Source organism: Hydra vulgaris, chromosome 03 (assembly GCF_038396675.1).
Source record: "Hydra vulgaris chromosome 03, alternate assembly HydraT2T_AEP".
NCBI lineage: Eukaryota > Metazoa > Cnidaria > Hydrozoa > Anthoathecata > Hydridae > Hydra > Hydra vulgaris.
This window is the reverse complement of record NC_088922.1, coordinates 24,069,151-24,096,331: the sequence shown is the minus strand read 5'-3', so window position 1 is coordinate 24,096,331 and position 27,181 is coordinate 24,069,151. Positions and strand designations below refer to the sequence as shown.

At 25.8% G+C, this 27,181-nt stretch overlaps 1 protein-coding gene across 4 annotated transcripts in view; it reads left to right on the top strand.

The window, feature by feature from the left end:
• The window catches only part of LOC100198226 (inositol hexakisphosphate and diphosphoinositol-pentakisphosphate kinase 2), a 56,794-nt gene that overhangs the window by 4,176 nt on the left and 25,437 nt on the right, over positions 1-27,181 (top strand). For all 4 annotated transcript variants that reach the window (XR_010637468.1, XM_065792715.1, XM_065792714.1 and 1 more), the window contains one exon: positions 5,302-5,624. Coding sequence is in view for 3 of the 4 variants with exons in the window: in XM_065792715.1 (XP_065648787.1) it covers positions 5,302-5,624 (323 nt within the window). In the remaining variant the exon portion in view is untranslated. The remainder of the gene's footprint in view (positions 1-5,301; positions 5,625-27,181) is intronic.

Sequence of the window (27,181 nt, the reverse complement as noted above, 5' to 3'; positions counted from 1 at the left end):
GGAGTGGGTGAGAACTTTTTCAAGTTGACTGATAATTTATTTTAAATTATTAATGTCTTAAATCCGTAAATATTACACTTTCCACAGGTCTAATTTTCTATAAAACTTTAATATAGCTGAAAAGATCGAAATATTAAGTTTATTAATTTAAATAATTTTTTTCTTCCTTAAATATTAATGTATATTTTAAGGTTTGTTTATGAACTTAATTAGCTGCGAGGTGATTTTTAGTGATGTATTCAGTAATGAAAGGAACTAAATATCACATTTCTTGTCGTTGCATTTTAGGCGTCAAGTTAAGTTGCTCATTTCGAAAAATATACAAAATCTGTAAACACGTGTTTGTAAATTTATGTTATAAACGTGTACACGTTATTAACTTAAAGATTTTGATAAAAACGTTATATATACTGTAAACGTTGAACGCAACTAACGCAAATGGGATCGTCCATAAATTACGCAACGCAAGACATTTAAAATATATTATAGATTTTTATATATATATAGATTTTATAGATTTTAAATATATATAGATTTTTTGCGCGGCGGTTTTCGCTGAACTTAAAAGGTTGTTTATATACTAGGTTTAATTAATGACTCTGCGAGGGAAAACTTTAAATCCTTTCTCTTTTGTCTATAAGTTTAATTTCGCGTTACGTAATTTATGGACGATTCCAATGTTGCGCAAATGTTGCATTATATTTCTACTTGTTTTGGAAATGGCGATGCATAAATAAATTTTATTTTTAGTAGTAGTTAACTCTATTTATCTCGACAATTTTGAGAAGACATTGGAATTTTATTAGAAAATCAGCTTTAAGTTTTTTATTACTTGTGAGTTTGACAAAGCAATTCTGTCTACACTTTACCATAAAAGAATTATTTTATTTAATCCGAATATTTGTAGTATTACTGTTTAACTAAATTGTTCAATCAATCATATATTCTGATAAAGGTTCTTACTAGAATATTTGCAAATAGTAATGTTACTAATCTTAAGTAAACACCTAAAAAACTACAACCACAGCAGAAAATGCAATCAAACAAAGTAACAAGCGATCCAAAAACTACAAAATACAAAACTAATTAAAATCTCCTTTTTTTTTTTCTAGATTTTTTTCTAGATTTTTTTTATTTTTCGAACTTTCAAAACGACTATTCTTTTTCCTGGTTTTTTATTTATTTTTCGCTTTTCAATTTTTCTTTTTTATCACTTTTTATATATAATATTTATCATTTTATTTAATTTTTCGTTCTCTTTTTTATTTTACCAATGATTTTTTGAAAGAAAAAAAAGCAGTTAAAAACGCGGTCCACCATTAGCTATATTGCTGCATTGAGTTATTGACAAACTTAAGTGTTGAAACCGTAATTGATACCGCGATCGCTTTATACAAAGATTAATTCAAATAGGAAAAGTACCTATTTACAGTAAGAGCTATGTATTTTTTGTTTGTTTGTTTAATATTGTTTTTTTATATTTATGTGTTCGTAACAAATAATGTAAAAAAACCGATTGTTGTAAAAGAATCCTAAAGCTCAACGTAGTTAAGGCGACTTAGTAAAACTTGAATCAAAGTTTAAATAAAAAATCTCATCTTTGACAATCTATAACTTAGATTTAAATGAAATGAAATAAATGTATATTTATTTTTGTTTAATATAACTTCTACTTGTATTTAAAAAAAAATTTGGTAGAGATTTTTTGTTTGTTTAAGACTTACAGAATTTCAGACTTTTATAAAGTCTCTTTTTGATCTTCTTTAAGGTTTTGCTAAGTCGGTTTGCTTCAAATTGTTTTAAATAAAATTTAAAAACGTCCTTAATTTGGACATGAGCATAGATTAAAAGAGCTAGAACTTTTACAAAGTAATTAAGCCAACAAATTTCCCGAAAAATATATATATTTCACTCAAAGTTATAAAGTTCTCCACTTATTAAGTAAAAGTATATATATTTCACTCAAAGTTATAAGGTTCTCCACTTATTAAGTAAAAGTATATATATTTCACTCAAAGTTATAAGGTTCTCCACTTATTACGTAAAAGTAAACAAAACAATTATATGCTGGTAGTAATAACTCTTTTTCTTCTATTTCCTTGAGGAATATTCTATCGTCCTAATGTCTTTGCAATAGTTAACATAATTCCAGCACCGAGCAAAGTCTTCACTTCACAAATACCATTTAAGAACTTGAGATTTCAATGGTCTTGAAATTAATGCTAAAGTTAGGATTCCATAATATACCGCAATTATATTATATTGAATTATATAGCATAAAATCTTCTTAGGCATATTACTGCTATGAGTAAAAAGTATTTTTAAACGCGCGCTTTTTTGCTTAGGCGCCAACTTTTTATATCGAAACTATTTAAAGTTCAAAATCATCGTGTTAAGTAAAGAAATTGTTTTTCAAAGATTTGAAAAAAATATTTATAATCCGCTCTTTTTTTTATACATCCTGTCTAACAATCTGAACTCATCCCAATAACAGGATAAAAATAATTAAAAAAAAAAAAAAAAATTATTTTCAACAATATATAAATTTTATTAAGGTAGATTAATAAAATTCTTTATAAACATATATGTATGGAATGTTATTAATTATTAATATTTTTTTAACTGGATTCTAATTTCTTGGTCAATTATAACGGCGCAATTAAATCATGTTGTTTTAACAAACCTTTCATTATAACAAACCAAACAAGGCTTTATCGAGACAAAACTTTGTGAACGGATTTGTAAGCAAATAGAAGCAACAAGGATTCAGGTTGGTTTCAAAGTCTTTTACGAAAGTTATTTTGTTTCAAGAATTTTATTGCAATTAAATATTAATAAAAAAATAGATAAAGTTAATTATTAACTAATAATATCATGATCGCAAGATTTTTACACAATGTTGCATTTTCTAAAGTTAAAAAATTAATAATAATATTAATAAACAAATACAATATATTTTAAATCTTTGAATTCCTTCTTATAATTAAAACGGAAATTTTATTAACTGTGTAAAAGTGCTACCAAAAATATCTGCAGAAATTGATATTTTTTAGTTAATAAATTGAAATGTAACCAAAAATATGTTAAAATAATGCAATTATTAAATATTACATAATACAAATATTTAATATGTACGATGCATTAAAATATTTTTTTTTACTTATTTTTAACAGATTTCATCACAATTGACAGACTTTCATTTAATTGAATTTGCTTTAGCCAAATAAAACAAAATATCTTCCAGTTTAGTTTCTATTAGAAGTATTTTACTAGCTCATGCCAAATAATTTAAAGACTTAACTAACAGCAAAATTAAAAGACACGAAAGCTGATAATATTAGATTTAGCCTAACTGTTAATAAATACACTTCAATTAAAATGTGTTATTATACAAACATTAATGTGCAAAAAAATGGAAGAACTTATAATCTTAGACTTGGATATGAGAGTAGTAAGAGTCTATTCAAGGTAAAGAGTTAGACTGCATTGAATTTGAAAATAATTCAGAAGAACCTGTTGTTGTAAAAAGTTATTTTTCTATTTTAAAAATAGTTAGTACAATAATAAAATTGTTTCAAAAAACAGCATTTAAAAATGTTGAAATATTTCAAAAACATGTCAAATCAGAATTCAGACTTGAATTTTGCAAGACATGATATTTTCATTAACATTAAGTAAAATTAGAAATAAAATTATTGATTTCATTAGTGTTAGTAAAAACTGAAATTAGGAATCATTTAAGTAAAATTAAATTTTAAAGTAAAAGTAAGAAATTAAATTTTAAAGTAAAATTAAAGCTAGAAATTAAATCAATGCTACAAGAACTGAATAAAAAATTAAATAGAAATCAAGTTTAGAACTTAATTATCACTGGTTAGAATTCATTTGATACGGTTGAATGTTTTCTCAAGATGAGCAAATGTATTACAATGGTTTTTATTGATGTGCTGTAACAACTCCGAAAGTTCCTTTTTTCCTGATAAAATCCCGAAAATCTGGGTGGATCTAGATACAAATTATTTTGTCATATTCATTATGCCTTACAAAAAAGTAATTTCCTCTATTTGTTTGCCAGTATAATATAATGGCTAATGTTCTATGTGTAATTTAAATTAAATTTAATCAAAAAATTTTATGTTTCTGCAAAGCATTTTGTAGTATTTTGTAAAAATATATTTAAAAACCTTTTAAAATAATACAAAAATCATTTATTGCATTAATTATGTTGTGCTGCTTTTTTGCCAAATATTTGACTGCTATAATTTGATTAAATTATTTTTTAGTAATTTTTTTTCACTGTGATAGAGTTAGTGTTTGATCTGATATAACAATTTTGATGATCAAAATAAATATACAACTATTTTTTTAATTTTTTTTTTTAATTATTAATTTAAAATATAGATAGCTATGATAATTTTTCTGATATTTTTAATAGATTTAAAAATATATATAAAAATGAAAATGGTTGTTTTATGCAGTTATCATTTAGCCTTACTAAATGATAACTGCATAAGGACTAATACATATGGCATGCATAAAAAAAGCTTATTAAGAAAAAACCCTATTAAAAACAAAATTAACTTTTTTTGAATATATCTGCAGTTCCAAATATTTTTTATATTTCAATAGAGTATTATTTATTTAATCTTCAAAACATAGTATAAAATTATAACAACATTTTGTATAATTAGTATAACAAAGCAATATTTAAAGTTATAGTCTAAAAAGTAGTCATTCAATCATGAATAATAATGCTCAGCAATTCGTGTTGCATAACAAAAGTTCCATTTTGGAGCATATTTTTTTATAAAAGTAATCAGCTGTGAGAAATAAATTTCAAAATTAATATTATAAATAGTTACAAATTTCACCAAAATTATTGAAGAAGTTAATTTAAAATATGGTGTTACAGTCCAAAAAATATCACTAAGCCCCAAAAAATATCACTAAGTTGGGTGAAGTCTTTAAGTTGACTACAATTTTAAATTGAAATTACCTATAAATTGAAAGGTTTATTTGGAAATTTCAAATGACCTTGATAAGTAAATTTTTTACAATCATTTTCAAAAATAAATAAAAGATCTTAGCATGTGATGTATTATCAACATTGTTTTCAGAAATTAAGCAAAGTTGCAACATGAAAAGTTTGCGAGTTTCAATTTTTTTTTTGCAGCTTCAAAATGTAATTTAGAAAAATTCAAAATGTAATTTAAAGTATTTTTATTTTTACAGTAAATAGTTATTTATGATGATGATGATGATGATGATGATGATTTTATAGTGATTATATTTTATATCTAGCAAACAGTTTGTGGTTTTGATTTGTTGCGCACTGATGGAAAATCTCTTGTATGTGATGTAAATGGATTTAGTTTTGTGAAAACCTCTCAAAAATACTATGATGACTGTGCTCAGCTTCTTGCAAAAATAATTCTGAAAAACTTTGCTCCTCGCAGTTGGCCAGCTATGTTAGCAAATGTGCCAGACGGAGAATCGATCAAACAATCTGTGGCTAAAGAAGTAGAAAAGGATGATAGTTTAGAACTTTGTTGTTTAATTGCTATTATGAGGCATGGTGACAGGACTCCAAAACAAAAAATGAAGATGGTCGTAACTCACAAGCTGTAAGTATTAGTTAATAGATTTTTGAAATATTTATATAAAGTGCTCTTAAAAAGATAAAAATATATATATATATTTTCTATAACTATTGCATTAAAACTGCATTAAACCAGTGTTTAGATATTCCAAAATACAGACAGGTGGTATGAATTATTGAAAAAACATAATTTAGAACAAAATTTTTCTAGTTTTGTTCCAGAATTTGGTTTTTTAAAAGATCTAAGAACTGAAAATAAATGATTTTTAATGTAAGATGCAAAGTATTCAATTAAAGTCTGTAGTTCTAGAGTCTAGAAAATGGCTATGAATAATGTCCCAATCAATATTTGATATCCAATCACCATGATTGTGATTGTTTTGTTTTTTTGACAGCTTGACCACGGCTCTTTAGATAATTTAATTTAGAACTCTTTAGATTATATTGCGCTGAAAAAAACCAACAAAGTAAAAAAATTATAAAGAGGCTAAACTATAAAAAATAAGAAACCAAATCTTAATGAAAGAGAAATTAAAAAAAAAAAAAAATTAAAACCAATAGCAACAAAAAAGATCTAAAATATAAAAATATAAAATATAAAAATATAAATCTGAAAAACTAATAATAAATCTGAAAAACTAATAACTCTAATAGAAAATAATTTTTAATTATGTTTTGTAATTAAGTTAAGGTTGAATAATCTGTCGCATTGGTTTGACGAGGTTTTAACTGATTTTTTTATAATAGGAGAATAGCAAATAAATCTTCTTTTTTTTTATGTTTAAATAAAAATATTTACATGATTATTTTTTATTTATTTATGTATTTTTATATATTAATCAAAAATAGAATACATAAACAAATAAAATAATAATAATATAAATAATTTTAATTAAACATTTAAAAAAATTAAGAGTTTTTAAATTCTCCCAATACAAAATTTGAGTTATAACCTTTTCAAAACAACGCGACAAACTATAAAACTTTGATCTTTTCTAATGTTTTTATTACATTAGGTGAACTTTTGTAAATAAATAAAAAAGTTACATCTAATTATTTTTTAATAAAAAAACTAACTTTATTTAAATTATCAAAAAGTATTTTTAAAAAAAGTTTATTGAAACGCATTCATTGTCATCATTGTTTATAAAAATTAAGAATACAAATTATTTAAAAAAAAAAAATCATCATTAAAAAAAAAATACTTTTGAAATAAATAAAAGATTTATTTAATATTCTATGATTTATTTAATAGCGTTGATTAAATCATTTAAAACTTTATTTAAATTCATTAAGCTTAGCGTAAACAAATTTTATTAGAAAGTTTACATTAACAAAAAAAAATAACTTTGTTATGTTTTTGACTATTAAATGTATGGATTCATCTTAAAGTTTATTAAAAAAATCGTTTTTGTTGTTGTTTATAAAATTAATTGTAGAAGTTGTTTTAAAAACATTTACATTCATCATAAAAAATAAACTTTTTTAACAATATATCTTTCGATAATTTAAATAAATGTCTTTATAGTATACAATCTTTAAAAGCAATTTCTCGCTTTATTACCTTATACTTTATTTAGCACATTTTTTAAACTTTTATCAAAAATCTAAAAAGCCATAGCTAATTTGTTGCAAAAAATAAATAAATACGTGGTCAAGAATGGAGTTCGATTGCACGCCTTTTCTGTCCACGACTGAAATAAATAGAATTGTTCTAATTATTAAATTAAAACATTATTGTCATAAAACTTTAAACTTCAAATTTGCACAAAAACATGCCTAGAGACCACGAGTCTATAATCTGTAGACCAAATGAGTAAGATCAAAGCAAAAAAACATTAGATACCACGTTTTTTATAATTTATTGTTTTTTGATCTAGTATACTATCAGAAATTCAAGTATACTTAAGTTTTTCATTCAAATAGTTTTTAAGTTAATGTTTTCATTCAAATTGTTTTGCAATAAAGAGTAAAACAAAAAATTTGGTTGATAAAATAAATTATATTTCCTTAAGTTTAGGAAAAAAATTTCTTTGAACGAAAGTGAAATAATTTATTAATTTTAATTTTATAAATTAATTTTTATTTTAACTTTTGCAGCTTTTAACTAGCGTAATGTTTGCAATAAAATGTTTCTACTATTTTCAAGAAACAAGATATAATATCTACACTGTTTAACTATTCAAAACGTGTATGATTTAAATAAAACTTTCTTCCTCACTTGCACTATGTTCTAAATCTTATATTGTTACTGTAGCTAGATATATGTTTAACTTTTAGCAACAATTCTTGCTATGCTAGGTATTATGCAGGGTGTTAACCAGCCTAATGGCACCACATATATTTTATGCGGTATATTTATTCAAAAAATGACTTTGGTGGAGGTAAAGGTCATTTTGAAATTACTTTAAAATAAAAGAATAAAAAGTTTTTTATAAAAGTAATTAAAAATACTGTTAGTAAACTAAATTTGCTGGTAAAGCATTTTAGTCTAAGCATTTTATTATTAATTAAGTTAATAAATCGTTTGTGTTTATAAATGTTATAAATTATTTGCGTAAAACATAAAAAAAGAATACTATATTTACATAAATTTTTACAATTTTTTCTTAACTTTACAAATCAAAAATTTTAATAAACAAATAATGAAAAAACTAAAACAAAATTAACAAATACAAAAATCAAATTTTTTTTTTAAATTACACATACAAAAGTTGCAACTTAGAGAAATTTGTCGCTATGATTTACTTGCGCTGTTAAATCTCCCCCGGCCATACTTGTTTATTGAATTTAATTCTAAAATACCATATAGCAGTGAAAGTTCTTATTACTAACATTTTATTTGACCAAAATTCTATTTGATTAAAAAAAATCACTCATAAGACTTAGAGGTTTTGTTTGACTAAAGTAACAAAAACTTTTTTAACTTTTTAACATACTATTCAAACAAAATTCTATTCTATTGAAAATGTTTCTCTTCAAAGACCTCAATATTCTCGAATGACTTTGACGTTCTATTAATAATTTAGATTAAAATCATTAAAAAAAAGCGACAACAAAATGCCTTCAAATAATGGAAAATACTATTTTAGAAAGAAATATAACAAAATAAAATCAAAAAATATTGTAATGTTATTTCAAAAACATAAAGAAACAGCAAGTATGCAAAACAATGGTCAACAGTGTAAATCAGTAGTAAGCAAAAGTCCTCATCAGTCTGTATCTTTTGTAAGTGAACATCCTCATCAGTCTATATCAGCAGTAAGTGAAAATTCTCATCAGTCTACTTTAGTAGAAAGCAAAAACAATGTATACGCAGTTCCTTTAACTTCAGTTCTTGAAAAAAGAAAAAAAAGAAAGTCAAACCAGTACAAATACCAATCAAAAATGTAGATGACTTATGGCTTAAAACAACAGAAAAGTATGAGATGTTATTTCCTGATTTTTTTTATTTGCCATCAAAACAAGGTTGGTTTTGTAAAGTTTGCATATTGTTTACCTCTGGAAAAAAAAAGTAATCGTGCATTTATTGAAAACCCTGGCAAATTTGTAGATCACCCCTCAGAGTGTGTAACGATTACTTAAATACGCATAGGCATACTATAGCTTTAAAAAAATAAACAAGCTTTTGATGAAATGTCTAAGCAAGACTCGAGTATCTGGAAAATGCTGCGTGAAAGTACCCTTGCAAAAGAAACACTAAAAACAAGTAACTCTCGCTTTGTTATTAAAACTTTCTTTTGAGTCACGCATTTGTTAATCATAAAAAACTGGGCACATACTCATAATTTTTCAGACATTATTGAACTTATTGTTGCGTGTGGTTGTAAAGTAGTTAAGGCGCACGTTTTGTCTGACAAATGCAACATACATGTCTCCAAAATATATTGCTAAGTATATAATCATTATCTTTGATTTTGTCAAAAATCCTTTACTCCAGTCACTTAGAAGTGGTGGGAGTTTTTCTTTTTTATTTGGATGAAACTTCTGACATTAATTCAATTGAACAGTTAACTATACATGCCACTTTTGAACACAACAGCATTGTTAAAGAACATTTTATAGGGATAGTTGCTTTAAGTAAGCTCACCGGTTCTAGCCTATCAGCTCCAAATGTTTTTGATGTTATTCAGAATTTTTTTAGAGCTAATATCTCATTTAAAAATGCTTGCTTTGCTTGTATGGACACAACAAGAGTCAATTCTGGTGTAAAAAGAGGTTTAAAAAGCTACATTGAGCATGCTGTACCACTGTGTGTTTGAGATGGTTGTACAAGTCATAAACTTGCGTTATGTTTTAAACATATTTTGAAGGACTTTTTTACTATTATGGAGGTAGATATTTTTTACTTAACCTATGGAAATTTTTTTAGTACCGCACTCTAGCCATGCATTTAGTGCAGGAATGCTCCAAAATCTATGGAGAACTAAAAACCATAGTTCCAGTGTGTTCAAGTGTAACTCGTTGGACTGCACACAATCGAGCTTGTTTAGTTGTGTTCAAAGGTTATAAATTGATTTTATAAGCTTTGTCAACATGCTATACCAAATGAAAAGAAGCAGAAGCACTCGGGCTATTTATACAAGCAAGTTCACAATCTAATATTGCAACAATATTAATGCTCTTAGATGTGTTTGAAGGGATTCGCCCACTTGTGCTAGCACTACAAAGTTTGCAAGTAGGAATTAGTCTCAGCAACATTCCAACTTATGTCAATCAAGCTAATCATGTTTAGATGATTTAATTTCGGGTATTTAATGAAAGTATTTCACAGAAAAAAAATTTATTGATATGAAATCAGTAACTGATGAAATAATTTTTTCCTTGCCAGCCACAAGCCGATTTAAAAAAAAAACTTTGACCTAAGTGAGTTTAAGTTAAACATTTTTAGATCTTTTGTTAACAGTTTTAAAAACTATTAAAATGTTATTTGCGCAAAAAGTTGAACTTTCGCACAAATAAAATTTTGGTAATCGCTTTCGATTTTTGACCCAAGACGATTGCCTTAAACACTCAGCCAGCTGTCTAGTTATGGTAAGGAAAACTTAAAGCAACTTATAACTCACTATGGCAAACCAAAAGCAGTAACAAATTTGGAGCATTAAACATTCAAGTTCCAGATGCCTCAGAAACTGAGACAAAATCTGAATTTAAAAGTTTCAAAGTTATGTTATTTACTAAACGCCGAGAATGGGAAAACAGTTTCGATATATGTGTATCGAAAGAAAAAGATCAAGAGGTAGTCAATAATTTAATTAAGTCAAGAAACAATTTTACGCCTCAAGAGTTAAGGAAAGTGATTAATAATGACCCTGTTTTGATAAGTGTTTATGCTAATTGTATGTTTGTAACTAAGTTAATGTTTATATTTCCTTTGAGTGTAGCTTGCGTTGAAAGATTTTTTTCAAAATTAAAAATAGTTTTTTTTTTTTTTTTGTTATTTCACCTCCCCAAGGCCCAGAAGGCCACTACAGATGAGGAGGCTAGTTAAAAACCATCTTCGAAATCAGCTAAACCAAAGCACATTAGAAACCTTGATGATGATTGCAACAGAAGGTCTGAAGGAGTGTTTTAACGACAATTTGTTAGAGTACTTTGTTGGCGAGTTAAAACGTAAAAATCAAAATATGAGAATTACGTTGTAAATTGATAATTTACAACATAAATTTCAAATTTCGATTTTTTATTTGAGACCAGAATTTTGGTGAATATTTAATGTCTGTAATTTTTTTCACGGAGTATTCATGGTGATTTCTTTGTATTCCAGCTGTATTTTTACAACTTTTGTTTGTAGCAATTTGAACCAATCTGAAAGTTCTGTTGTAAAAATTTAAATTTTACACTTATAGTAAAAAAGTTAATAAGAAAGAGTTCTATATTTACAGCCATACACAGTTATTGCAAATAATCGTTTAAACTAGAAACTTTTGTAATGAACAACCTTTTTTTTTTCTTTTTACTTGCCAGCCGACAGCAACCTAAATTCCCAATGTTATGGTAACGCTGTATAAATTTTCATCCTGGGTAACACCCTGTTATGGATTAGTTATTACGGACTGGGTATTAAGGATGCCACTGAATTAAATTTTATTATAATTTAGCTTTAAAGTTCTTTTAAATTTTTCCAATTTTTTTGAATTTCAAATTTCAATTACAAAATTAAATAAAATATTTTAAGAAGACTAAAATTCTTTTGTTCAAATAGATTTCTTTTTAAATAAAATTCTTAAAAACAACTTGCGTATTTATAGAAAATGTTTGATCTTGATATTGCTTTAAATAAAATATAAAAAAATAGTATCGCGTTTTTTATATTCTATTCGAGATTTAAGAAAAAACTAATCACGAAGGTCTGAAAATCACAACACGCTTAATTTGAGCCCTGTACTTGTAAAAGTAACTAAAAATTATTTTGACAAAGAAATTTCAAATACTATATGAAAAATGCAATACCATTTTTTAAATATATTTTCATTTTATTTATAGCATTATGAAGATTGAACAGTTTTTAGGAATCCATTTTAAAAAGAAATCTATCAGAACAAGAGAATTTTATTAGTCTTCTAAAATACTCTTATTTGAATAATCTTGAATTTGAAGTTAGAATTTTTTAAAAAATATAAAAAAATTGAAAAGAATTTGCTCTTATTTACGATATTTTTAAAATTTATTAAATGGACACTGCAGTGACGTTCCAGTGGTGTAGCATGGATCATTCCTGAAAATCAAACATAGATCTAGCTACAGTAACATTTTCAAGTTTATAAGATAGTGCAAGTGAGGAGGAAAGTTTAATTTTAACTCAAAAATATTTTCAATAGTTAAGTTTTTTTGTAAATCGTTAATTTTTGTTCCTTGAAAATAGTTTAAAAAGTAGAAACATTATATTGAGTGCTATAACAAACATTAAACAACTGAAATAAAAACTTAATTGTAAAAAATTTAAATTTTTTGAAACCAAATTTAGACATATTTAAGGAAATATAATTGGACTTATTTAACCAAATTTTTCTCTCACATTTATTCTATTGCATAACAATTTGAACAAAAAAATTAAGTGAAAAAAAACCATAAAGCATTTAAACATCAGCTTAAAAATCCTTTTAAAAAGGTTTTTAAGCTGATGTTTAAATGCGTACTATTAAAAATAATAAAATTATTTATTTTTAATAGTACGCTAGATCAAGAAGCAATGAATTAGATAGAGCGTGTTGTCTAATAAGTTGAGCTTTTTTTTTTTTTTTTTTACTTTTGTAATAACTAAAAGAAAAAACAATTATTGAAAATAATATTTTAATGGCATTAAATACGTTACTCTGTCATTACATCATATCTGCAACTTAAGCTGTAAATTATAACAAAAAGTTAAGCTGTAAGTTATAACAGTAATTTTTCAACCCTGTCAAATGAGAATATTATGAGATTATTTAAATATGAAGAAAATATGAAGGATTATTTATTAATCACCTTTAAAATATATTTAAAAGGTAACACATACAAACTAAGAAAAAAGAGAGATAAAAAAGTATCATTTAGGAATGATACTTTTTTAATGATTCTTCAGTATTTTTTTAAAAATTGTTTGCTGTTGTTTTACATTCCAACATTGAACGGCCTGTACCAAAATATAAAGAGTAGCTTCAGGAATTACATTTTCTGAGTCATTCAGTTTTACTTATTTTTTTAATCAGCATTAAGGTTTTCATATTCAGTTTATGAACATCACATAATTGTTTTATATCATCTTAAAAGATTTTAAAAGATTCAATTGAACAGTAGTTAATTTGGGAATTAATGATTTCAAAGGTTACTTTATTGTTTAAAAGGCAGATAAATAGATTTATTTTGTTTTGGTGTATATAATTTGACATCTCCTTAGTTTTAGATAGAGAGTGTATATAGTTTTTACTATACTTGGAGACATTAAAAAGTGATTTTACTGTGTTCCAAGTGTGTTGAGTCTTCATTGTTGACTTTTTATTTTCACAGAGCTCTAGACCGTGGGTTAGCATCAGAACTGCTAATGATTTATATTACTGGATAATAGACCTTGGATGTGCAGACCAGATTCCAGATTGATCAATATTCGTCTATTAAGTGAAGCAAAAATTGAATTTTTTGTATCCCAAGTAAAGCCAAGATGATTAAGTTTCTCATGAGGTTTAATTTGAAGGTCGTCTTGGGATATTGTGCAGTTCGTTATTTGTATTTTTCCAGAGAGTAAATGTTCCATTTTGACAGCATTAAGCTTTATGCCGTTTAAATTGTTGTACATCTTACACTTTGTAATAAGTTTTTTTAGGCCAGAGAGAGTAGAACTGAGAAGAATGATGTCATCAGCATAAGCTAAAACACCAATCAAGTTTCCATATATAGTTGTACCGACAATGATATCATTTTTTATAGTTTCGAGTTGCTTTTCAGTGTATATGTTATATAGGTAAAGTGACAGAATTGATCCTTGTCTCACTCCTTGCTTAAGATCAAATAAGACTGATTTGGAACCTAGGTATGAGAAAGTTGCACTGCCGCAACGGTATAAAGAAGATATAGTGTTAACTATTTGGAGAGGTAGATTTTTATCAAAATGAAGTTTATTAAAAAAAAATATCCCAGTTGCAGCTGTCAAAAGGCTTTTCAGCATCTAGTGAACATAAATAAATAGGCGAATTGTTGTGGTTATAATGCTTAATTGTTTCGCTAACAACAAATTCAGCATGGAGTGTTAAACTCTTACTATTATTTAAACCAAATTCAAGTTGATGAGTTTCTTTTATCTCTGGGCATATGAGTAAAATAAGGTATTCTAAAAGTTTAGTAAATATTGGAATAATGCTGATATTGCAGTAATTGTTTGGATCGGTAAGTGATTTTTTATAGAAATTAACTAGAAGTATAATATTTAATGTTGACATTGATGTAGGGGTCCATCTGTGATAAATTGAAAAGTGATATAATTTTCTTAACCATTGTGTTAGTGGGTCACATTGGGCGTGTTTTAAATGTTCTATAGAGATATTGTAATGATCCTTGCATTTGTTTGATTTATGACAAGAAATTGCTGTTTTACTATTTTCAGTAATTAATATCTTATTTGGATTTTTGCAAGGTGGAATTTGAAGATTAGTAAATTCATCATTTATTATCTCAGTATTTAACCGTTTTTCAAAAATAGTAGCAAACTCTGCGGTGATGGATTCTTTATTTTTTTTATTGTTTATATCAAAAGGTTTTGAATTTGAATCCTTTTTTATACACCTAAAAGTATTCCAGAAATTTTTTGGGTTAGAGTTTTTAAGTTTTTCAATTTTAATGTGTTGTTGATATAGTCTATTGTTTAGGGCTGCTTTGACAGCTTTACAGCAATTCTTCCGAGCAAATAGGTAGCATTAAAGAGTTTTGGGAATCCTGCTTCACTCCATTTTCGAAAATGAAATAAAATAATTTTTTTAATTCAAGTTAATTCAGGAGTCCACCAGGATTTTGAATGTATAGATTGTTTCTTTGACTTTAGGTGTTCTCTAAGAGCCGATGTTACACTGTTAGTTATAGTTGTATAGATTTGGGTAAGTTCATTTTCAAAGTTACCAATAAGGTTAAGATTAATGAAACTCAAATTTAAGGGATCATCATATAAGTTTATAAAGTCATAATTACTCCAGACGTACCTTGAAATGCTATAGTCCTCTGTTATATTATTTATATTTTCTTGATGATGCTTACCTTCAAGTCCAATTAAAATTGTAAATGATCACTAACATTTTAAAAAGTAGTAAATGATCACTAACATTTTGAAAGAAAGGAGGAATAAAATAGCATTTTTAAAAGAGAAGAGATGTATACTTTGATATAACTATATGATCAATGTAAGAAGAGTTTGGCAATGTGAGATCTCGCATTTCTGTAAAGTTAGGGTTGTGCACAAGTTGCGCTGAACTTATGCAAAAGATAACAACCAACCAAAATGATTTTTTTAATGAACAAAGTTTTCATAATTTTGAAAACAAACTTTCATAATATTCAATTCATATAATTTCTAACAAATTTAAATTAGGGATTATTACTAATTAATATTTTCTACAGCCTAATAAAATGATAATAATATTTTTATAAAACTCTGCTATAAAAACTAAATAAATATTTTTTTATTGAATGTTTATTTAGTAAAAAACATTATTATAAAAATTAGGATAATAATTTTAAGTAGAAAGGAGGGAGAGAGGGGTTCAGAGTTGATTAATCTACACAGAGGTTATTAAAGACAGGCAAGTTTTGAAAATTGCTTAATATACAATTGAACTTGCTATAAAAACTTTCATTTTCTTTAATCATAAATACCACGTAAGTAGTATTTATTTAAAAGTACAAAATTAATAATTTTAAGTAGAAAAGAGGAAGAGAGGGGTTTAGAATTGATTTATCTACAAAAAGGTTATTAAGGGCAGGTAAATTTTGACAATGTTTATATAATTAAACTTGCTATAAAAACTTTCATTTTTTTCAATCATAAATATCACATAAATAGTGTTTATTTAAAATACAAATAGTTAAAAGTTTGTATACTAATTTGACATAAGCATGAACATACTTAAGTTTGGATTTTGCATAATGCCTAAACAAGTCATGTATAAAACATCAAAAAAATCTTTGTAACATTAGCCCATGTTTTAATAATATAATATCGCCTTCGATTTGCAAACAAATAGTTTTAATTAGTGTTCTTTGTACAATCCCAAGTCGAGTTGGTTGACTTGTGTTAATGCAGCCTGAACATTGTGTACATCATCTTCATCGTTGTCCTCAAAGTTTATGTCATCTGGAATTTCTAATCATAAGCAACTGCAAAGGTTTTCCAGTAAATTGCATGTAAAATATATTTTGCAGTATTCGTTGCAGTGTTTGGGTGAGCATATGTTATGAGCTCTAAAATGCTGTATCTCTCTTTTTGAGATGACCAAAGGATTGCTTCACATCAATATCTACCTGAAGGTATACTTTATTGAAATACATTTTCTTTGGTTTAGTTGGCTTATTAAATGGTGTAATCATGCAAAACTATGTATACTTTATTGAAATACATTTTCTCTGGTTTAGTTGGCTTTTTAAATGGTGTTAACAAGCAAAAAGCAAATCTGCATTAAAGTTATATACCAATGTCTTTTTTAATTCAGAATTAGAAAAAATAAAAATCTTTATCCATGATACTTTTTGACAACATCTCTGAAAAAAAAAGAAATTCTATTTTTAAGTAGTATATAAATCAACTCTTTTAAACTTCATTTGTTACAGTCCATTAATAACAAGCATATTTAACAATAAAAGATTATTCCTTTTTTGTTGCTAATTTTTTTTTGAACTGAATAATAATTTTTACCAATTACTCATTGAAAACTCCCAGTTACTTTGATAAAACCCTCATTGATATTAGCATTTTTGCTTCTAAAGAAATTGAGTTGTTTCTCAATGTGATTGGTGATAAATCATTGTTAATTTGTTGACAATATCTCTATTTATTTTAAAACAAATGAAATTTTTGAACATATTCTTTATCAGAGTAATCATTTAAAGCAACATGCTGAGCCTAACGCCAAGTTTGATCTTGGTCAATTTCCTTTTTAACTAAAACTAAATAAAGCTATCAAAGCAACTAAATGAACTATGATTATTTTACTTAACGAAATATGTACAATTTAACAAAAAATTATGAAATAGAATATTTATAAAGATATAGTTGCTTTTTGTTAATATAATAATTTGATAATTATATATACTAGCAGAAAGCAACCCGTAGTACCGGTTATGGGTGGTCTGTTACTTAATTTATAGTGGCTGTTTTCCACAATTTAAAGTTGTGAAACCTTAACTAATACACTTTTAGAAAAACGCCTTCAAATTAAAAAATTAAACCATCTGTAAAATTAAAATAAAAAGTATGCGGAGGTAAAATAATTTACCAATAATTTAACGTTACTTGAGTAATTTACAACTGACATAGGTCATATCAGTGTAAGGCAGAACCATTTTCCTCGACATTACCAAGTTTAACACAATAGGTTTTTAGTTACTGACACAAAATAATAACGCTTCATCATGCTTTAAATTGACGAAAAAGTAAAGCTAAATTCTTGTTATTTTTTATAACATGAACTTTAATTAATAAAACTAACATAAAGTGAATGTAAATTATACATGAGTTATTAATTTTTTGGTATCCTCTTGATACATGTTTTTAATTGTCTTTACACAACTAAATAAATTTATTATAAAAAACTAAGCGATTGAGTACAAATATGTTTCAAACAAAAAAAGTTAATTTACAATCAAACATGTGTATAACAAATTTAAATAAATATGTAAACTTTGATTTTTTTATATTGCATTAATGCGTTATATGACAAACCTAAAATAAAAATTCTAACAGATAAGTAGACATAAAAGAAAAAAAACAAACAAAAAGCAACTGGAAAACAATTTACCTGCTTTTTGGTAACCTGTTGTCATACTTAAACTGCTGTCATGATGCAGCTTGTCGGTGTTGTTTTATGACACTATTTGATGTTGGCTTTTAGTAAACTTTAGTTTAATTTGAAAGGCATTACAGTAGATTTAAAATATTTTAATTAAAAAGCAAAATAACAAATGCTTCAAGGAGCCAAACTAAAAACATTAAAGATAAAAAATCACATTGAGATATAAATAAATTGCATTTTATAAATAAAGTGCATTTATATAGCTAAACATATTGTCTTGACTTATAGTAAATTTTAAAAGCAGTGAGTTCAATAAATTAAACTACCAATTAATTATTTTTAACAATAGAATGTAGCGTTATATTATGTTGATTGGGTAATGAATCAATTTAACTATATTTAAGTTTAATTGGTGAAAAACAAATAAAATTTTAATTAAAAAATACAAAAACAAACCAAATATACAACAATATATTTAAAAAATTACAAAATTAAAAAAAATTAAAAAAAAAAACAACCGAAGAAAAAGCGGCAACAAAAAAGTTATAAATATCTTCATTGATAGAAGACATTTACAACCTTTTGGTTGCTGTTTTTTCTTCGATGTCTCCCAACACCCTGGTATGGATGAGCCCTCCATTTAAAGGATGGCTCATCCATACGGCCATTACTACGCCACTTATTAAAGGACCTCTCCAAGAAAGGCCCTGGGTGTTGGGAGCGATAACTTCGATAATGATCAAATGTTAACAGCTCTAAAATTACAAATAGAAGGATATAATAAAAATTAAAAAAATTTTTTAATTTTTTTTAATCAAAATATAAAGCATAACCTCGCCATTTTCGCAGGACAAAGAGGATGCTTAAAAAATAATAATAATAAAAAAAAAGAGAGTTAATTAAAAAGGGTTAAAATTGTGAAAAATTTAATTTTAATAAAAATATGAGTAAAATGCAAACAGTTTAAAAATGTCATATTTATATTAAATAATTCTTTCACCTATTGCACATATTTCTCCATAAAAAATATATAAAATTTAAAACACAGCCCTACCAGTTATGCTTCTACCAGACACTAAAGACAAAAAATATACCTCAGAATAATTGATAAAATAATATTTACATATAAACAAATATATAATTATAATTTTTTTTACCTATTTCCCTCATATCTTCCATAAAGTTGTCTAAAGTAAGAAAAAAGATAACTGAAGCTAAAACTAAAAAAAAGTAAACTAAAATTAACTATAAACTAAAATTAACTATAAACTAAACCAAAACTATAAACTAAAATAAACTTTAAATCTTTATCTGTACCTCAGAAGACAAAGGTTGGTTATCCAGTTTTTTGTAAAAATGAGTTATGTATGAGACCTTTTTAGTTTTTTCAGTATCTACAGAGGTATAAAGACTGTTGTTCTAAGATAATGTGAAACAAAGTTTGGTCGATTTAAAGGGTCTGGTGTCCCTACAATGTTCAAAGAAAAACGTCTGTTGTCCAGAAATGACTTTTCACTTTTTTTATTTAACTTTTTATTTTTTTCAAAATTATATTTCATGTGTCTCAAAAACAAATTAAATAAAACACGAAAAAAATAACATAAATTTAACCATCATTAAGCCAATAAAGACTAATTATTTTATTATTTCTTCTCTCCTGGACAATTTCTAAAATGTGACAACTGACCTTGGACTTTTGAGGTACAAGTATAAATGCTTCATTTATTTAACTATACTAATCATATGATTTGTACTTAGTTTTTTTCCAACTCTCCTAAAAGAAAAAAGAAAATAAAGCTTAAGTACTTGAGGTTTTAAAATTCCAGTTACAGTACAATTAAACAAATTCCTATTAACAAATATCTAATAGCAAAAACACTGACTTATTTCAGTCTTCAATTCTGTGTCTAAACAATTAAAGCACTTAAATGTATAGATGTTAAAATATCTACTTAACTTTTTAAAAATAAATTCACTTAACTAATGTAACTAATAACTTTATTAGCTCTCTCTTAATCAACTAAAGAATAAATTATGAATGAATATTAAAACTATTCTACTAAACTAACTTGATAAAAAATAATAAAAAGCTGTCTTACTGAGAATTTTAAATTTCTTCTCTTTATTATTGACATTATAATTTTAAGTAGGACCTAAGTTCTTGGGCTTATTGTATAAAATTATAAAAACCTACTGTTTTACTTTAAAGTCAACAATATTTAAAAAAATATTTTAGTTACTTTATAAAAAATAAAAATTCTTTTAAACTACCTGTCTCTTCATTGTTGTCAACTAAACAGAAAAACAAACAAACAATTGATAGTAAATTTTCACTTTGGTAGTAGGTTATTAAGTAGATTAAATAGATCTTTGATCTATTTAATCTGCTATAACAGTCTACAACCTTATCATTATTGCCATTTTGCACCATTTTGGGTTGCAAGTGAAAGTAATAGAAAGATCTGGTTTACCATACTTTTTAATTATAGCCTTAGCATCTTCAAAGTGTTCTTTTAAAGCTCTAGGACTTACTACATAAGTTGATGGCAAAACTACAACACACCCTGGTCTAACATTATGATCATTTCCAAGGTTGTTTACATGTTCGTGAAAGACATCATACTGCTCGCTTCTCAGTTTGTTTTGGTTATTTACTTCACCAACAAATACAACTTCATTATGTGAAGGGAGATTATAGCGACATTTATCTTGTCCGTCAAGTAAAGACATTTTTACAACTGACACTTAGCGACCTTCTAGAGCTGCTCGGCAAATTTGCCTATTAACATTTCCATTGTCTAAACTAATATCTGCTTCTAGCCTAATATCATCCATTTAAACTTCACTTTTAATTGAAAGTAGTAACAAAAAATCTTAAACGAATCCTGAAGATATGCAATAATCTTATGACTTTCAAAAAATATATATATATCAGCTATGAGATGTTTGAAAAAAAATTAGCTTCGCAAATAATAATTAAAAAAATTATTAAAATTATTAAAAACATGTAATTCTAATAATAAACATACTGCTAACAAAGAAAAATAATAAAAAAAACGTTGTAGACCCTTTCTTGCAAACTTAAATATTATTTCTTGCAAACTTAAAATTATTAGTAAACCTTTTTAAAAAATACACAAAGCTTTACAATATATTGTTCTTCTATTACCACATAAATACATCATCTGATAAATCTAAAATAATAAATGTAACAAATAAGTAAATAAATAAGAAAAACATTAAAAACAAAAAATGAAAATCAATGTACCTTATAGAGAAAAGCTGTTGTGATTTACCAGAGTAGTAGTTGTAAAATATTATTATTTCATGTTAGCTTTTACAAAATAATTTATGCTGGAACATCATGATTCCAAAATATTTATAGCAAAATCATGTAGTAAACAACGCTAAAGACAAAAAATCAAATTGAGATAAAACAAATTGTATATATTGCAAAATAATTTGTATTGGTTTTTAGTGAATGATTAAAAGCAGTGATTTTTAATAAAATTACCTATTTACAATTTTTAACAATAGACACCAACATGAAGCTAAGCCAAATGTCTATCAACTCAAAAGATAACAAAAAAACATCACAGCAACAACACACAACAATAGCACACACCATAAGTTAATATAATATGTATATAACATAACTTGAGTAAGATAACATTCATATTTAACAGAACATAAGTAACAACATTAAGCAAAATGTTATTAAAATACATTATTATGTATTTTTAGAATAATTAATAATAAAGGCTTGAAAACAGGTAGACCTAAAGCAGTAACAGTTTGACACTAAACACTATCGTGTAACCCTCTGTTATAAGTACATCACTTGGCTGGCAAAGTTGACAAATCTTGCTCTACACATTTATGAAGTCACAGCACTTTGAAAACATGGAAGCAACATAATATAAACATATGTATCAACTATAAACAAAATAAATGTGTTTAAATATGTATATATGGTTAAATATATACCTTATATACATATTTAAACACATTTTTAAAACAATTATATAACACATATTAACACATACACAAACAATAAAAAAATACTTTACATTATTATAAAAATACATTGACAAAACAACTATAAAGCATTTATTACCACATACACATACATATCATTAAAGCATAAATGCAAACAATAAACGTGTGCAAATAAAAATTTTAAAAATGACGCGAGAAAATTTAAAAAGATTCAAAGTAAACAAAATATATATTTACAAACAATACTCTTTACCTTCTTTTTTTTTCATAAGAACTGTTATCCTTGTAACAAAATTTAACCTTTCCATACAATAACATTTGACATGCCATGTCAGTGTTAGCAAAAAATTATAATTTAATTAATTTTTCTAAATTTTCTAAAAAAGAACAAAAATAGTTAATAGCATCACAGAAATTTTGAAGTAGTTATAACCATTTTATGGAAATAGCATTAGTATAACTTTAAATAACATCCATACCCCTATTTTCCTTCTAAAAAATAAAATAATAAAAATAAAACTGCTAAAAGAAAAACTAAAACAACAAAATATAAACGATTTAAAAAATTAAAATCCTTTCCGCTTTAAATCCTTTCTACTTTATCTAATAAAAATTTAAATCTTTTCTACTTTATCTTATAAAAATGTATATATAACAATGTATAGTATATTTTATATACTCAATATAAATGTATAGTATATTTTATATACTTTTTTTTTTTTACTTTTTTTTTATAAGTATTTACAATTTCATAAAGTTACATTATCTTGGGTTAATATAATTTATGTTTTACAATATATAAGTTTTACAATTGTTTGAGTTTATATACATTTATAATTTTAAATATAATTTTCTGATTATATTTTTTTTTTTCGGTTTTTTTTTTTTTTTTTTTTTTTTTTTTTTTTTTTTGATTTTATATTTTTTTATATACTTACTTCAATTATAATATGATCTTAATGATGATTATTTATCTTATTATGATTCTTTATGTATTATATCTAAACTAATAATTAAATTTCAAAAAGAAAAAACTTTTAACTCGCTTAAGAGATCTTTCTCTTAAGCGAGTTAAAAGTTGAGTTATTAAGTTAATAAGATGTTAAATTATTATAATGCATTTATATTTGTGTTGATATCTATAATTAATAATAATTTTATTATAATATATACAACTTATGTACATAAAATGTATATATTATAAAAAGATTCTATATTAATCTGTCAATATAGCTGCATATGAATCATATTAATTTTACAATATTTCCAATATTTAGTGATTTTATTGTTACGCCAAAGTTAAGGCAGCTCATAGCTAACGCAACTTTTCTTGCTTAAATTGAGCTGAGCAAGTTTTTAAAAAGTTTAGTGAATACCATTTCAGCTCGGTGAATACCGATTTTTTAGCGCTGAACTTACAAAAAAACCTATATAAGTTTTGTTAAATGCAATTGCGCAAGTTTTGTTTAACAAAACTTATGTAAGTTTTTTGAACTTATGCCAAACTTGCGCATAAAAAAGTTTGCTGAATACTGCTCCCAGAACCTTTAGTTACGTCGACTAATTCTAATTTATTTGAATCAATAAATGCCGATAAAACCTTAGACAAATTGTTTCTCTTGGGGCTAGATCTTTCTAATAGATCATATATTCTGCAAGAAAATGATTGGAAATTATAAAGTATAATTTTCTCACCAATACCCTCATGACTATTCATAATTCCTTTTAGTATGTCTAATTGACTTGTGTATTTTTCCAATAATGACTGATTGTTTTGTGATGAGGTTAGATATATGTCAATTGCAATAATATTGGTATTATTTTTTTGTAATTTTATTGCAAATATATTCTTATCTTTGTAAAGAGGTATGATATTTTAAAATTTATTTTTTCGTACAAAAAATGCATTTTTTACCAAAAGGTCGACCCTGTTTGTGTTTATTATTATGTTTATTAAGCAAAGAGTGTGAGTTATTACAAATATTTTTGATTATGTTTGAGTTTTGATACCAAGTGTTCACATAAAAACATTATGTCATGAGAAGTTATTAAGCTCTCACTATATTTAATATTTGATTTAAGTTCCTGACAATTAAAAGTACACATACTAAACGGTTTTACAATTTTTTCTTTTTTAATATATTGTTTGAAGTCATTTTGATTAATATAATTTTCTCTGGTATGCGTTAATTTCGAAATGCTGGTCATCTATAGAATATATGCGCTTTTTCTGGAACGGTTTAATAATTATATTATTATCCTAAATAAGTTAAATATTTTTTCTTTTTCTGAATTATATAGAGACTATATGATCTATTGTACTCGTTTACTTCATTTAAGGTAATAGATATAGGTGTGATGCCTAACTCAGTTTCCATATACAGTTTAAGCTGTTCTTCGTTAATTTGGTTGCTTACACCACCTATAATGATCTCATATTTACAAATTATTCTATTACCGGCAATAGTTTTATTTCCGTGGATTTTCGTTCCAAATATAGGTTCCGATAATTTGTGTTTATTTTCTAAAGGTATACTTTTTGTTTTGCGGGCAGGCTTATTATTTTTGCTAACTAAAATAAAAGTATTTGAATTATTATCGATTTTTGATGTTTTTTCTTTAATTTCAAAATTTGGTTGTTTAGTTTTATCAGTTGTAATTGTGGTCTGTTGTTTTTGAGCCACAACATTTGCAAATATTTTGACATTTTGTGGCTTTCTGTATAAACCTTTGCAATCTGTTTACCACAAGATTGTTGAAAGCTATCTTTTATAACATTTGCAGTGACTTCAGAATTTTTATTTTCATTATGCATATCGTAGTTAAAAAGTTTATTTTCACATTGTGCATAATAATCATATTTTACGTTTTGGGTATTTTCGTTTGAAACTTTAAGTTTTTCAATAAATTTACTTTGATGAATTAATTTTTCTTGCATCAGACTTAGCTCTACTTTTATTTGTTTTCGTTTTTTTGAATTGCCTTTGTTATAGTAATTAATTCTTTAACTGACAAGATGAAAAATTTGTCACTAATATTTTTAACATTTTTAGTTGAGATGATGGCCTCAACTATATCTTTATGAAATTGCTTTTCGCATATTGTGATCAAAAATATACAGATATCCTCCAAACATAATGATGTTTATATCTTTTACAGAGATTCTTTTCAGCGGGATTTTCGAAGTCTAATGTTATACACTAGTGGCCATAGGAAATAACCATATTTATGTGGTTTTCTATATTGATTATTATTTTTTGATGTGTTTAGATTAAAAAAAGACTAAAATTTTGATTAAAATTCACAATTTTAATATAGAAATATAACAATTTAATGACAAAGTGGCAAATTAGGGTAAATTTACGTTTTACAGCTTACAAGACATGTTATTAAAAAATGGCTTATTAAAAAAAAACCTAATATTTTGTTGAATATCCATTATTTTTTATTACTGCAGCAATCCTACGAGACATTGATTCTACTAAATTGCCCAAATCTTCAGTGCTGATCACGTGAAACCAGGACTTGATTATGGCCTCTATTAATTGTCACTTGTTCCCAGGTTTTTCTTTCCTTAAAAGTTTTTTCAGTCGAGAGCACAGGTTTTCTATCAGATTGAGGTCCGGACTGCTGTGAACTGTTTGAAGACAAAACAGAACTGTTTTGTTTTCAAACAGTTCACAGCAGTCTGTGGACTGTTTTGCCTTCAAACAAATCATCAATCGATGGGAGTAATTTGGCTTCTAATATGTTTTCTTGGTATTTTTTGGCGTTTAAAATACCATCCACAATGTGGATATGACCCACAGCATCTCAGGTCATGCATCCCGACACCATTACACTTATGGGATGCTTTATTGTAACCAATGTGCACTCAGGTAAAAGATCTTCACCGGGCCTTCTTCTCACATAATTGATTTCATCACTTCCAAAAATGGAAATCTTGCTTTCATCACTCCAAATAACTCTTGCCCAGTTTTCCTTTGTCCACTCCTTGTGTTCTTTTGCCCAAATCAAACGATTCTTTCGTTGGTTTTTGTTTAAATATGGTTTTTTTTCTGGGTCTTCTTGCTTTTAAACCATTTTCAAAAAGTCTTTGGCGAATTGTTCTTGAACTAACCGAAACTCCGGCGGCCTCTATATCATTTTTAATTTCAGCTAAAATTGCTCTTCGGTTCTTAAGTGCAAGCCTCATTATCATCCTGTCATCGTTGGCAGTTGTCTTCTTAATTTTTTTAATTTTTGTTGTTCCATTTCCCAACTTTTTGGCGATTTCCATGTATGAATAACCTCCACGTAATGTAACAGCTTTGGATTGCTTTGTAGGTGACTAATATCCTTTCGCCATTGTAAATAAAAATTTTAAAAAACACTAAATCTTCAAGAGCACTGTCGACTTTTCACCAGCATTTGTTGAAACTCAACCAAATGACTACAAAACAATGATCTTGTATTTATAGCTTAAAAGATTTAGGGATAAAAATGTTAATTAATAACGTAATTAACTATTAATCATCACAATAAATAGACTAATTTTCACAAAAGCACAAAAATAATGAGACATTCACCTTTTACTAGAGAAACCCATTAGCAGAGCAATGACTCATTTTTGACACCAATTAACAATGATATTCCATAATTATGTTTAAGATTGATATAAATTATTAAAATTTGCGATTTCCTATAAGCCAAATAATAGATGACATGGTTTAAATATAAAAATAAATAATTAAATCCACCAAATGCATGATATGTCAACTTTTCTAAAGAAAATTGTAAAAATTACAGGGGTGTCCATTCCTATTGCCACTAGTGTATTTATATCACTGAATTGTTCTGTACCAAATATATCCAAGATTGCAGTAAAAAAGCATTCACAAAGTTTTCGAACCAGGCTTTCTGAAACTGTTCAAACTTTGAACAATTAAATCCTTCAGATGAGAGCATATTTCATCTAAGTTTTTCAGATATCTTCAAATGTATATGAATCACATATCAAATTAGAAAATATCTCACTGACTAAACGCGGTGCCATATTCATATTTTAAATTCAATTATGGTGACAAGATAATACCAAATTAAGTAACAAATTTATATGGTAAGTTCATAGTAT